This window comes from Nicotiana tabacum, chromosome 13 (genome assembly GCF_000715075.1).
Source record: "Nicotiana tabacum cultivar K326 chromosome 13, ASM71507v2, whole genome shotgun sequence".
Taxonomy (NCBI): domain Eukaryota; kingdom Viridiplantae; phylum Streptophyta; class Magnoliopsida; order Solanales; family Solanaceae; genus Nicotiana; species Nicotiana tabacum.
Genome location: NC_134092.1, coordinates 19,644,512 through 19,659,341, shown reverse-complemented (window position 1 = coordinate 19,659,341; position 14,830 = coordinate 19,644,512). Strand labels below are relative to the sequence as shown.

Genomic DNA, 14,830 nt, shown 5'->3' with positions numbered 1-14,830 from the left:
TAACAACGAAAAGTATCACTTTATGAAACGGCCGATTTGGAATGATCGCGTCGATACCTCCTTTTCTTTTCCTCTCATCTTGCCCTTCCTTATTATTAAATAACTAGTGGATTTGTCGCACTTCGCGCGGTTATAAAAGACATTAGTGAATCTTTTTTATAAACAATACATATTTGGGTTAATTTATGGGTTAGTCCATAACTTTGGTTTAATATAAAAATTCAATTTAATACTCCTTGAAGTTACGGAAAATTCATCTTAAGACTACTAATGAAACAAATAAATGAAATATTATTGATCGTACATTAGAAGATCAGATTTATGTAAATGACGTATTAACTTTCCAATTAGCATCAAAGGGTCGTTCGAAAAGACTAACGTCAGCAAAATAAAAAAATTGGTATTGAAGTCTTATTCTTGGAAGGTAGATATATATAGAGCAAAAAAAAGTTCATATATATATAACAAAACCATGGATATGAAGGAGTAGCTTTATTATGTTATCTAATTCCTAAGTATCCACAATTTATTTACCTCCCTGGTAAGAATTTACCCAACACACGGTGTTGCACCTATTGGTTTGATTAAAAACCAAGTTCCTACCATTTACCCTTTATTTATAACACCCTTTGCAGTTGGAATGTTGTTTAATGTATTATACTGCCATTTAAAATATTCTTTGATGATTCACACACTATTGAGTAACTTCAGTATTAAAGATAATTACACACAAGTTAATTAAGGAATAAAAATCATCAAGTATCTCATCACATTCAAAATAAAATAAAATAACCAGTTAAAAATAGACCCAAAAATAAAAAACGGCATCAAAACTACAGTAATTGAGTTTGTTAAATTAATTTAGTAAAAATTTGATAATCGTGTAACAAATAATCATGAACTGCACTAATTCTTAAAAGATAGTCCTATCACGTTACAAATAGACTTTAAAGAAGAGAAGGAACCAAACTTAGTTTTGTGTAAATCCTACTGCTAAGATACATTCGACTACGTAGAAGACATTTATGAACTTGCAAAGCTCCATTTGCGCTAAACCTCCATCTTTGTTTCCATCTCAAAGGGTAAGCACGACTCTTGCTCCCTCGTTGCCAGACTTACCTAGTTCTTTTATGTATAAAAAAATATGAGCTTCTATCTTCTTTCCCTAAGGAATAAACGAATGTTGGCTTCTTTCAATAATTAGCAAACTGAATTCTGCCAAAGATGTCATTGTTGAAAGATTTTGGTACATCACAAACACAAGTTATTAGACTATGATATACCTCAATGAATAAACGTAACAGGTTGAAAACTAATCACAAGCCAACAAATTGTAGTTGATCCTTAGAAATCAGGTGATTCCTAGCTATTCTCAAACTCAACCCCTTTAGCAAAGGGGTTCCCACACAATTGCTGCCAACTTCATTTGTTCTAGTATTAGCCTCTAAATGTAGTCATTTAAAGTGATGAAAGCTAAAATGTCAAGTTGAGAAGAATGACAACTACTCTAGATTGAGCGGCTATAGACCACACGAAGAATAAACTTGAGAATGAAAGCAACTCAGAGAAAAAGAATAGATGTTTGATTCTATATTTCTTTTAGGCCGACGCAATTATACAAAAGTCTGTTGCCTGAGGTAGAAAAATAACTGACTTCAATTTCACATAATACTAACAAATAGTGGATTCAATTTCACAAAATATTCTATAAATGACTGATTGGCAAACTATGGAAGGAGTAAAATATACCATTGAGTCAATCATGCTCCAGATTGACTATACTGCAAGGTTATTCACATACTCATATGGAAAAAGAAAAGCAAGAAAATTAGAGCTGAACCATTAACGTTTTGTAAGTATGAAATCTTGATTGGTGGAAAACAAAGGAAATTTCAACTATTTCAATACCTAGAATAGCAGAGATTGTCTTCAAGGCCTTACGCTTGTCGCTGACATTTAGGACTCCAAGTTCAAGATAAATTTTAATTTTCAATAGAACAAAGTGGAAAAAATCCCAAAAAATCAAATTTTCGCGAAATAGAAAGTAAAAAATAGTAGGAACAATCAAACATAGCATGACAGCTAATATAACAGATCTAAATATCTATTAGCACTAATCAAATGAAAAAGTTATCAACCACCACAAAGTTTATGTTGAAAAAGAATGTTGGAGACAATGGAAACTAAAAAGTCCAATACCCAAAAAGAATCAAAAGCAACAGTTATAGATTTTGTGAAATATTCCAGAAGTTGAATAACAAAAGACAATCTTAAATATTAAAATTGGGAATAGATAACAATAGAGATACCATCATCTTGCAGGTAGAGGAAACAAACTAAACATGAAAGAGAATAACTATGTTCCAAAATCACAAAGAAGAGATTTACCTTGAGAATGAGAGAAATAACTTCTCAGTGGCGATCTGAAAAAAAGAAGAGTACTAAGAAACAGAGGATGAAGAGAAAGACAATTATGGTCAAATCTTGTATGATAAAAGATAAGAAGGCATCCCCAAATTTGTAGGAAAAGCAAGTTGTTGCTTCAAATTTGCCAATTATTGATACTGCATCTTTTGCAAGAGTAAGTGCATGTAGTTTATATCATCGCGCCATTGAGTGTTCTCTTCACAAGCTTCATTTTCTCAATTTTAAGAGCATCACAAAACAATTGTCCCCGTTAGATTGATATTGCCCCATTGTGGTGGGCAATTATAATGGGTTGATTGAAAGCTAAGGTAAAAATGGGGTGTGAGAGAAACTACTGGTTTTGCAACTTTAATTGTCACCTTTATTTTAATAAGTTTTAACCGTTCCGATAGCTGTTAGATAGGCATTTTCGTTATCCCTCACCCCACCCCCAACCCCCATTGTATAAAAGTTGATCACCTTATAAGCTATCTTTATACTTCATTTAAATGTCAAACCCCCCAAAAAGACAGAAACAACATGATCTAAGGAAGAGAGAGAACACTTCGATAAAAAGGCAAGAATATGAAAAAAAAAATGTAAAAACAGAATTCCTAAGCATTGCAATGTTGCTGCAAATAAGTCATTTTCTGATCATTAAAATGTTGCTTGTATGTTAAATGCATTAGTCGCTCGTAAATAAGAACATGAAAGAGTAGAGCAGTAAATAATAACAGGAAAATATAGTAATACTAATATACAAGAATTCGGTATAATCAAAAGAAAATATGAATTAACAGGAAATTAAGAATCTAATAATCGAAACTCCATATGACTAAACTATAATGAACATTTAGAGACATTGTATAATTGAACGATCAATTATACAGGTGAGCACCCTCCACTTCCAACCAAGAGGTTGTAAGTTCGAATCACCCCAAGAGCAAGGTGGGGAATTCTTGGAGGGAGTGAGCCGAGGGTCTATCGGAAACAGTCTCTCTACCCAGGGTAAGGGTAAGGTCTGCGTACACACGACCCTCCCCAGACTCCACTAGTAGGATTATACTAGGTTGTTGTTGTTGTTGTATAATTGAACGATCACAATTATTCAAGGACGTTTGTTTCGTTTTTCTCCACACTATACAAGAGTGTAAAACAATTACTGACCTGCATCTATTGAGTGGTTTGTCCTGCAGCCATGGAAAAATGTATCTCTATAGGGTTTTTTGTCGAACACTTCATGGGCATCACCGTAACATGTCCTGTTAATTTGATTTTTTCACAGAATAAACTTAGTAAGCACTTGCAATAAGCAACAATTAAAAATTTTGTGAAATATTTCAAGAGTTAACAACAACAAACAAAGAATATTCATTGAATAATAAAATAACAAAATATTAAAATATTGAAATTGTGTCATGACCAAGTTTTTTCTTCAAAAAGTCATATAGACAGGGGCGGATCTAGTGTTATGGATACGGGTTCAATTGAACCCATAACTTTCGACAAAACCCGAGAATATACTGTGCAAAATTACTGAAATATGATCATATATTAGTGTTTGAACCCATAGACTAAATGAGGCTATGGGTTCAGTGGTAAAACTGATGGGCGAAGTTTCACTTATTGCGAGAAGACTTGAGTTCGAATCTCTGTGTACACAACTTTTATTGCAATTTTATTTAAGTTACTGTTTGACTTCTTTGTTACTTATGGGCTTTTTTTGCCCCTTCTCATTTAAAGAGGTCCGTTTCTTATCCTTAAAAGATGAGGACCACCTAATTAATTTTATTCTTTAATGTGTACTTCATTAATTTGTGGGGCTTTTTAATAATTATAAACAAGTTGGTCTTCACAAAACTTTAAGAGATCAAAACCTTTCATTTTCAGAAGGTTCACGGTTTCCAAATTTTTAAAGCTAGGGTTTCAAAAGAATCAAAGCAAAGGCTCTTCTTCAGTTCTTCTTGGACATAAACTGCAAGTCTGCAATCAATCCTCTTTTTTAGTTTTGCTGGTATGCCTCTATTGCTCTTTGTCAATAATAATGCAATAATATTTATTAATTATAAGTTACAAGATTTGCCACTGCTGTTCTTGGTTCTTGCATTTTGGTTAAAAGGATGTGTTTTGACTTTTGATCTTGTCTTTTTTTTTTTTCTTTTCACAAAGCAGTTCAGCTTATTTTTATAGAAAATAGTTAGAGAAACAAGGAATAGAGAGATGATAAGATTGCTTTGTATTGATGGGTTTTGTCTTGATTCAACTTGTCTCCTAAGAAAATACTGCTCTATGTACTATAGAAAGGGTGTGAAATGTGAACCTTACATTGAGAAGTTTAAGATATAATAATTCAAATAATAATTAAACTTTAAGTAAATTAATGAATTTAAATTTAACTTTTTATATCAACTTAATTACTAGTCAATCCTTTCCTAAACTAATCTTACTTTTAGGCCTAGGGATATTGTATCATATTAACTCCAACTTCATAAGTACTTAAGTTGTTGAAATATTAATTTGGTTGGATTAAGTTTCAATTACACCTTGAAGCGTAATTTTTTGTTGTTGTGATTTTTAGGATCTTTTTAGTGAGTGTGGATATGATCACGAAATTTTTCAAGGCTATTCCAACTCCTCAAAGTTCTGGTTCTGGTTCTAGTCCTCCTATGCCGAGTTCTTTTTCATGTCCAATTATTCATGACAATCTCAATCCTTCGGCGGTCTCAAACAAAGAAAAAATATTGAATTTGAATCTTGAACCTGATCCCGCAGAAAGAAAGCAAATTTCAAAGTATCCTCCGAATTTACGTGACCGAGTGAGAAGATATTATATTCAACAAGGACCTTGTCAACCTCATAATTGTAGTTTTCCAAAAAGAGATTTTGGTGGATTTATGCGTCAATTTAATCTTGAATGGTTTAACACTTCATACTCTGGATGGTTAGAATATAGTGTTAAAGTTGATGCAGCATTTTGCTTATGTTGTTACTTGTTTAAAAATGAGCATGGAGGACATGGAAAAGTTGGGGATTCTTTCACAAAGAATGGTTTTAGAGCTTGGAATAAAGCTACAGAAAGGCTTAACGCACATATTGGAGAGGTGAATAGTCTTCACAATAGATGTTTTATGATGATGAGAGATTTAATTAATCAAGAGCAATCAATTCTAACCTCTTTTGACAAGCAGTCTAAAAAAATTAAAAGTGATTATCGAGTTCGGTTGAATGCTTCGATTGATGTGGCAAAATTTCTTTTAAAACAAGGAATGTCTTTCCGGGGCCACGATGAAGGTGAAACTTCTATTAAAAGAGGAAACTTTGTAGAACTCTTACAATGGTATGCAGATAGAGATGATGAAGTGAAAAAAGTTGTGCTACAAAGTGCTCCACAAAATAACATGATGATTGCTCCAAATATCCAAAAAGAGATCGTGAATGCTTGTGCGAAAGAAATAATTAAAGCAATAGTTGAAGATTTAAATGGAGATTATTTTGGAATTTTGGTTGATGAATCTAAGGACGTCTCTCATAAGGAACAAATGGCTCTTGTTCTATGGTATGTCAACAAAGAGGGAAAACTTATTGAGTGATTCCTTAGTATTGTTCATGTTAAAAAAACAACTTCATCGTCATTACAAAAAGCAATCTATGATTTGCTTTTAGAGCACTCATTGAGTCCATCTCAAATACGGGGACAAGGTTATGATGGAGCTAGTAACATGCAAGGAGAAATCAATGGTCTTAAAACTTTAATTCTGAAAGATAATCCTTCGGCATATTGTATACATTGCTTTGCCCATCAATTGCAATTGACTCTTGTAGCCGTTGCAAAAAAATATTATGATGTAGATAAATTTTTTGATATTGTTGCTAATGTCTTGAATATTGTTGGAAGTTCTTTTAAGCGTAGGAATATGCTACGAGAGGATCAGGCGAAAAAACTAGAGGAGCTACAAGTGCTTGGTGAAGTTCATACAGGAAGTGGACTAAATCAAGAACTTGGACTCCAAAGGTCAGGTGATACCCGATGGGGTTCTCATTTTAAGACAGTGCGTAATTTTATTGCATTATTCTCGTCAATCATTAATGTACTTGAGTTTCTTGCAAGTGAGGGTGTAAATTATCTTGAGAGATCAGTGGCAAAAAGTCTAGTAAATGACATAAGATCTTTTGAGTTTGTGCATATGATATTTTTGATGTTAAAATTATTAGCAATCACAAATGATTTGAATATAGCTTTGCAAAGAAAAGATCAGGATATTGTAAATGCTATGAAGCTTGTTGGTTTCGCCAAGAGGCAATTGCAAGTGATAGAGAGAATCTAAATGGGAATCATTGATAGATGACGCCTCTTCATTTTGTTCCAAGCATGATATTGTGATCCCTGAAATGGATAAGAACTATCATCTTGGAAAGTCAAAGCGTAGGAGTTCAAGTGTTACATATTCTCATCATTTGCGTGTCGAAGCTTTTAATACTGTTATTGATTTGCAACTTTCGGAGCTTAACAGTCGTTTTGATGCAGTGAATAGTAATCTACTTCTTGGTATGGCTAGTTTGAGTCCGGATAATTCTTTTGTAAATTATGATAAAGACAGAATTATAAAACTTGCTACACTTTATCCTCATTAGTTCAGTGGTTCAAAGCTTGAAGATCTCAGTTACGAGCTTGACAACTATATTCTCTTTGTGAAAGAAGACAATGATTTCTCTAACTTGAAAGGACTTGGAGATCTTTCAGAAACATTAGTTGAAACAGATTTGTACAAGACTTGGAGACTTGTGTTTTTGCTTGTGAAGTTAAGTCTGATATTGCCGGTCGCTACTGCAACAGTAGAAAGAGCTTTTTCTTCAATGAAGTACATCAAAAATTACTTGCGTAGCAGAATTGGTGATGAATTTTTGAATGACTGTTTAGTTTGTTATATAGAAGATAAAGTATTTGAAAGTGTACCTAATGATGCGATTATTGATCATTTTCAAAACATGACAACCCGTCGGGTACAATTGTAATGGTGATATTTATTGAACATATATTAGGTTAGATGGTTCGGTACTTGTTACATATATATTAAATATCATTGTTCGTATTTCATTCGATTATTATTGTATAGTACCTTGAGGTATATCCTAGAGTCTAAATCTTGAACCCATAAAATTAAATTTCTGGATCCGCCTCTGGTTAGAACGCGGAGAAAACAAACTAAACATGAAAGAGAATAACTATGTTTCAAAATCATAAAGAAGAGATTTACCTTGAGAATCGAGAGAAACAACTCCTATGTGGCGATTGGAAAAACAGAATTGAGTAATAAAACACAGAGGATTGAAGAGAAAGCAAGTATGGTAATTAAGAGAGGGAGAGTTAGCGACTGTTACGAAAGGCATGTAAGGAGAAGCGACTGATGGGGGTTTCTGCCTTGATACATGACTGTAACCGATGGAATTTACAAAAATACGAGACAGTTTATTTCTCAGTCGAAAAAGATTTTCTCTTTATTTAAAAAGACAAAGCTCTAAGAAAAGAGATAAATAGAAACCTTGGTATTTGAGAGATGCCACGACGTTAGGTTTGTATTGCCGGGCTTTATATAGATTTATATAGATTCTATTTTATCTGCAACCCTACCTTTTATATATAATAATTTTACTTTAAACTTTATTTTTTTTTAATAATATTACAAGTTTATTTTTCATATTGTTGGTGCATGATATCATGAAACGATGGTAAACAATACAACCTATCCTTGATGATTTAAAGATTTTATATATATATATATATATATATATATATATATATATATATATATATATATGAACTGCACAGGTCTAAAAATAATAGTAGTATGTATTATGTTGAAGATCATTCTAAACAAGCTCTGGGAATAAAAGAAATCCCGGACATGGAGCGAATTTTTCTTTAATGAATCGTACACATATAAAATGAATCTAAATTAACTAGATAAGCAAATTCTATATATAAGATGATTATATATAAAAAGGAAGGGTCTATAAAAGGAAGGGTATTTTCATATTTTCAAAGTTTAAGCACACTTGGATAGTCTTTTATCATTTTACTCCTGAATAATACCTTTTCTTAATCAAATAATTAGATGCATGTTGAAACTAACATCTCTTTGGTTGAAATAGATGGCCTTCTACTTCCTAAGGTTGATAAGAGGGAGTTGCTGTGAGACCTCCAATCAAAGCAATGTGACATGGCCTTAAATTTTTGTTGAATAGAAACCTAAATTTTTGAATTTTTTTTTGGAATTCATGTCCAAACGCCTACTAATTTTCTGCAAAATTCTAAGAGGCAGGTACGCAGATAGTCATTATCAGGGATGTTATTTAGATATTAGTCAGTACTTATTTTGTCCTGAAATTTTAAACTAAAAATCTTAATTTCGGGACAATTCAGGACATTTTTATCTTGAAAAACTGAAATTTAGAACGCACTGACTAATTTCTAAATAACAGCCATTTGGAGTGGTTATCTAGTGTCATTTTTACAAATTCTAAACAATATCCTATTTAGTTTATAATCTTAAATCTGTTGATGGCCCGTCCCTGCAAAATAATTTGAAGAATTGGATTTTTCCTCCGGAAAAAAGAATTAATAAAGATAACGAAATGATCAAAGAAGTCATTACCACTATCTGCCTTTCCAATAATCCCATGTTATAGATGACCAGCTCAGCTCACGGAATTTTTAATTTACTTGTTTAGTGTGAGGCAAATAATTAAATAATTATATGCTCAGAATATTTGACAAATATCCAACTGTTTTACATGTTCAAATAAAATAAAGCTCCTTATCAAGTTGATGACTTAACCATGGTTATGGGAACTTTTACTAACCTCTTTTACATTACTCTATACAGTAAATGGTAATATCTAGATCCTTTTCTTGAGGTCTGATTATTATGTCCTTACAAAGGCAATGTGTATGTTTTATCTTAAGTACCCCACAATGGTATGCCTATCCTAATTAAGGAAGAATATCTAATAATATCTTGTAAATTTAGCATGGATTATTAGTTTTATTCTTAAATTATTCGTAGTCAAAATTCCAATTGTTGTTCTAATATTATTAAAAACTAGTATATGTACTCGCGCGATGCGCGGATCGATTCAAAGAAACAAAGAGCGGAGAAAAATAGTAAAAACATATGTATATTGCAGATTAAATTTAACCAATCGCAATCAAAATAATTAAAACCAAAAAACAAATAGATGAATTTCATCGGATTATCTCTATATTATTGTTACCAAGGAATATCAATCCCAAGCGACTTGTTAAAAAAGGGCCTCAGCATGACAGAAGAAGATGAAGATGTCACGGCCTAATTTTCCTACAGGCTGTGGTGGCACCCAACGTTGCCACTAGGCAAGCCAACGGTACACTAACCACGTGTTTATTCTTTTAACATTTTAGAATAAGTTAATTTTTAATTATTAAATAAGAGGTGAGAAGTTTAGTAAAATGAAGTGTAAACAATTATAAGAGCAAATGTGGTGAAGTAAATACTCAAAACCATCAAGTGTCTACTAGCGAAATTTCAAGACCTGGTGTCACAAGTGTATTAGCTACTAGTAGAATATACAAAAATACTAAGCTACTGTCTGAAATAAAATAGGCAAAAAACAAAACATCAAAGAAAGACTTTGGGTGCTGCAGAACGGGCTCGGGAAGCAGCTCACCGCTAAGTCTCGGGGTATTAGGAGTGCGCGTCGGGATAACCACCAGATGCACCTGCCTCGGAACCTGCACGGTTAGTGCAGAAGTGTAGTATGAGTACATAAACAAATGTATCCAGTAAGTATCTAGTCTAACCTCGAAGAAGTAGTGACGAGGGATCGACATCGACACTTACTATGGGCTAACAATAAAATGCAGGAATTATAAATAAGCAAGGATTATGTAAATAATTAATACAACTTAGTAACAAGCATTGAATAATAATTCTTTCACTAATAATAAATTTCAAGTCAATTCCTGTCATTTAAATAATTATAACCGCTCAAGCCATAAATTAATACCAAGTATAATTAGGCTCCGAGTGTTATCACACACGATTTATGCCGAAGTCGTACGGCCCGATTCAGAAATATACTGTGTGTACTGCCGAGGGTCGAACGACACGAACCATAGATGCATCTATTAACCTACCGAGACGAACGGTCTGCTCCCATGAGAGTAGGGGAAATTTACCTCACTCGCGGAACTACTTGCGACGCGAGCGAACATGGATTTATCAGAGTTATTATAAAATTCTTCAATTCTTTCCAAACATAAGAAATCCAAACTAGAGACTTTAAATCTAAAAATCATTAATCTCAGCTCTATTCAAGACAATTAATAAGCATAATCAACATAATAGTGCAAACAAGATATGATGTAAATCTAAGACTACTCGGACATCACATGGAATATAGCTACGCACGGGCTCTCGTCACCTAGTGCGTACGCAGCTCCCCACATAAGTAATTCACAACAAAATATACCTAAGGGGGTGAGTTCCCTCTTACAAGGTTAGGCAATAGACTTACCTTGTTCTCAAGCTCACCTCCGGTCCTCAAATCCGTCCTAAAGCCTCAAGTAGATGCCAAATGTCACACCTCTTTTTTTTCGGGAAAAAGCATTTTTCTGATTTAAGTGACATTATTTGAAAATGGATTGTTTATTTTAATTTTAAAGAGTCGCCACTTGGAATTATGTATTTTCGGTGTTCCAAATCATCAAATTTATTAATCCCAATCCAAGGAAATTTGACTCTGAATATGGTCCGCGAAACACAGAAGATCGGGTAAGAAATTCTGTTAACTCAGAAGAAGGTGTGAGGCACTCCTGAATTCCGTGGTTGTAGCACGGTCGCTTAATAATTCATACTTGACTTAATTATCTGAAATATCTTATGTGTTTAAAGCTTATGTACATTTTTACCTTTTTACCGCTTTTAGATTACTTTATATTTATAATTATGGAATTATCTTGAAACGTACCGCATGTGCGTGTATTCGTTTTATTTTGTATGTCAAAATCATGTCACGAGTACGTGTACACAATCGATAACACTTTATTATTATTAAGATTATTTTCCCCAAAGTTGCGCGAACGCATACCTTAGTTTTAAATTTGAAAATCGTAATTATGTCACGCGAACGTATACATAATCACGATAATTTTATTAATTAAGAGTGTTCCTAAAAGCACACTAACATATTCATGAATTGTTAATTTTCGTTACATTTAAAATTATTGTGAGGTCATGAGTTACGAAAGTCTTTTGTGGATGAAGTGTAAAATTTAATTAAGGAGAATTAGCAAGATAGCTGATATATCTAAGTTGGTGGAAGCATTTGATAATTATGAAATTTTAATTATTAAACAAGCCAGGCGATAATCTATAAATTAGTAATCATTTAAAATAATAAAATGAAACCATAAGATCATTACACATCCCAATTACGTAATCAAAATGGCACACTTATCAATTTAGACCAATTACTAGTAGATTTAAACCAAGTAAGCTATTATAATAAAATCTGCAACGATACTTCATATGAACAAATATATATATTTCAAGAAAAAGCATCATCATTTATCCAAATCTTATGGCAGAAACCATATACGAATTAAAAGGGGCAAAAGCAATAGAGGAAGGATTAAGAATGCACCTCAATATGACCCTTTCTTTAATTTATAATGAAATTTTACATATAAAACTCAATAACTACTAGTCACGTCTGTTTAGAACATATCAATACGAAGCTTACGGGATCGGAATCGTGAATCTCGAACAAGATCTCAATCGAAGACTCGACAACCTCGCTTCACTCAACTTTGGAGCTGCTCCTTTTGTGCGAAAAGGGGATTGTTTTTAGGTCATTTTCGTAGCTATTTTTGCTGGGTTTAACGGGTGTTTGTGGTTGATTTTTGAGATAGTTATTGGATCTGGATTAGCAGCTATTTCAAGGTGGTTTTCGGTGAAGAATAGCTACTTTTTTTGTGGCTAAAACCAGTAACTAGTGATTAAAAGGAGTAAAAGAAAGCTACTTATTTTGAATGTGAAGATGACGAACTTAAATGCGGCGCTTTGACGCGAAGAAGTTGCCGATTTCAAACTCTTGTTTTAAGCTACTCTAAGTTTATTTTCTCTTTCTCTTTCTTTCTTAATTACTCAATAGTTTCTTTTTTCTTTCGTCCCCTTTTAAATGCTAAAAGTGAGTGTATTATATAGTGCATTGTGTGAGTTGTTGATTATGCATAATGTGTGTGCAGATGATTGTGTGTGTAGATCGTGTGACGTGAGAGATGTGAAGTAGGGAAGGATGTGAAGGGGGAAGTTTATTAACAAACTTATCTAACTTCATTATGTTTTTTTTCTTCTTTTTTTATCCTTCACTTCAAAAGATAAGGTTAATTATAAAAATAATAATATTGAACAATCACTTTTTTACTCCAAGATAAATACACTAAGAAAGATTCTATAACTTACTTATTAAAATTCTAATTAAAAGATACCATGTACAAGTACATAAATATAATTTTGATTTTTTTTTTTTTGAAATAAAATTTATACTGTAAGAATGTGAGTATTTTTGTAGTTTTTAAATTTATTTATTTTTTAAATAAAACCTATTAAGAGTAAGATACAAGTTTAAAATATCAAGATTAGACCGAAAAGAAATATTTACACTAAAATAGTATAGAATTCAGGTGTGGTCAAAAATTAGTTATTCACACCAAACGACACGAAACTAGTCAAATGTTATATAATTTAGTCAATACATGTTTAAAAGTTCATAATTTAACTATTAGAGTAATTACCCAACCCAAATTGGAAGATTCCCAAAATTTATCCCCAGACCCACATGTCCGGATTTCGGAAATTTTTCAATAAAATTATTACCCATAACCTTACAAACTCAAATATATAATTTTTATCCCATTCCATAATCATTTTCGTGGTTAAATTTCATTTTTCATCAAAACCTAGGTTTTTCATCTAAATCAATAATTTTCACAAATTTGCATGTTAAAATCTACCAATAATCTATGTATTTAACTCACATTTGATAGAAATAACTTACCTCCAAATTGCTAGGTGAAAATCCCTCTCAAAAAGCTCCAAAATCGCCCAAAAATGAGAGTAATATGTTAGAAATGGCTCAAGTCCCGTATTAAATTAAGCCTTCTGCCTCCAGGACTTCCGCATCTGTGGTCACAGGGTTGCATCCGCGGCACCACTTCTGCGGAACAAGGTCTGCTTTTGCGGAAATGCCTAGGTTGGCTGGTTTCGCTTCTGCGGACGGGATCCTGTTTCTACGGTCCCGCTTCTGCGGATGGTGAAGCGCATATGTGGGTCCCCTCGCACTTGTGGGCTACTCATCGCAGAGGCGACGCCATTTCAGTCCGTGCTTCTCCGCTTCTGCGGACCACTGGCCAATTTCCCAAAGCCACTTCTGCATCCAAGAGCTCGCATATGTGGGCTCGCACCTGCGGCCAAAACCTCGCAGGTGCGGGCACACCAGAACTGGTGCACCAGCGGCCCTTTTTAGCTCTAAATCGGTATGTGCATCGTCCGCCCCCGAGGCCTCATCCAAATATACCAACAAGTTTATAAACATGAGACAGACTTGATCGAACCCTCGGAACGCGGAATACAACACCAAAACTAAGAATTGTACCGCAAACCAAATTGAATCAATTTATGAACTTCAACTTCTTCCAACTTGCTTTGAACACGCTGAATCATACCTAGGCTAGTCGGAATGACACCAAATTTTGCATGCAAGTCTTAAATCACCATACGGAACTATTTCCAGTCTCGGAATCCCAAACGGACCTCGATAACACTAAAACCTACTCCAAACCAAATTTAAAGAACATTTTAAACCTTCAATATGCCAACGTTCAACATTAAGCGCCGAAACGCTTCCGGGTCATCCAAAACCCTATCCGAACATACGCCCAAGTCCAAAATCATCATATGAATCTATTGGAACCGTCAAATCCCAGTTTCGAGGTCGTTTACCCAAAATATTAACTCAAGTCAAACTTAGCCCTTTTTAGCCAACATTAAGGAACCAAGTGTTCCGATTTCAACCCGAACCTTTCCAAATTCCGAACTAACCATCCTTGAAAGTCATAAAACAGTAAAAGCACATATGGGGAGTCTTATTTAAGGGAACGGAGATCTAGGAAGCAAAATGACCGGTCGGGTCATTACATTCTCCACCTCTTAAACAAATGTTCGTCCTCGAACGGGTCTAGAATTGTACCTGAAGTGTCGAATAAGTGTGGATATCTACTTCGTATGTTCTTCTGGGCCTCCCAAGTCGCCTCCTCGACTAGTTGGCCCCTCCACTAAACTTTTACTGCAGAAATCTTCTAGGACCTCAGCTGTCGAACCTGCCT

The 14,830-nt window shown here is 33.7% G+C and overlaps 3 protein-coding genes across 3 annotated transcripts; all 3 read left to right on the top strand.

The window, feature by feature from the left end:
• Positions 1–5,006: 5,006 nt before the first annotated feature.
• On the top strand, positions 5,007–5,996 carry LOC142168010 (uncharacterized). Its single transcript, XM_075228658.1, has one exon. It carries the CDS (start codon positions 5,007–5,009, stop codon positions 5,994–5,996), a length of 990 nt encoding a protein of 329 aa, XP_075084759.1.
• A 129-nt stretch (positions 5,997–6,125) lies between these two features.
• On the top strand, positions 6,126–6,731 carry LOC142168009 (uncharacterized). The gene has a single exon (XM_075228657.1). The coding sequence runs from the start codon at positions 6,126–6,128 to the stop codon at positions 6,729–6,731; it is 606 nt and encodes a 201-aa protein (XP_075084758.1).
• Positions 6,732–6,795: 64 nt separating this feature from the next.
• On the top strand, positions 6,796–7,419 carry LOC107807553 (uncharacterized). Its single transcript, XM_016631963.2, has 2 exons — positions 6,796–6,984; positions 7,039–7,419. Exons 1-2 carry the CDS (start codon positions 6,796–6,798, stop codon positions 7,417–7,419), a joined length of 570 nt encoding a protein of 189 aa, XP_016487449.2.
• The last annotated feature ends 7,411 nt before the right edge of the window (positions 7,420–14,830 follow it).

What these genes read in the sequence shown, in the direction of transcription:
- LOC107807553 (XM_016631963.2), top strand. Translation starts at nt 6,796, where the DNA reads ATGGATAAGAACTATCATCTTGGAAAGTCAAAGCGTAGGAGTTCAAGT. An exon ending in TGAGTCCGGATAATTCTTTT is followed by an intron (nt 6,985 to 7,038) that starts GTAAATTATGAT and finishes TATCCTCATTAG; the next exon opens with TTCAGTGGTTCAAAGCTTGA.
- LOC142168010 (XM_075228658.1), top strand. Translation starts at nt 5,007, where the DNA reads ATGATCACGAAATTTTTCAAGGCTATTCCAACTCCTCAAAGTTCTGGT.
- LOC142168009 (XM_075228657.1), top strand. Translation starts at nt 6,126, where the DNA reads ATGCAAGGAGAAATCAATGGTCTTAAAACTTTAATTCTGAAAGATAAT.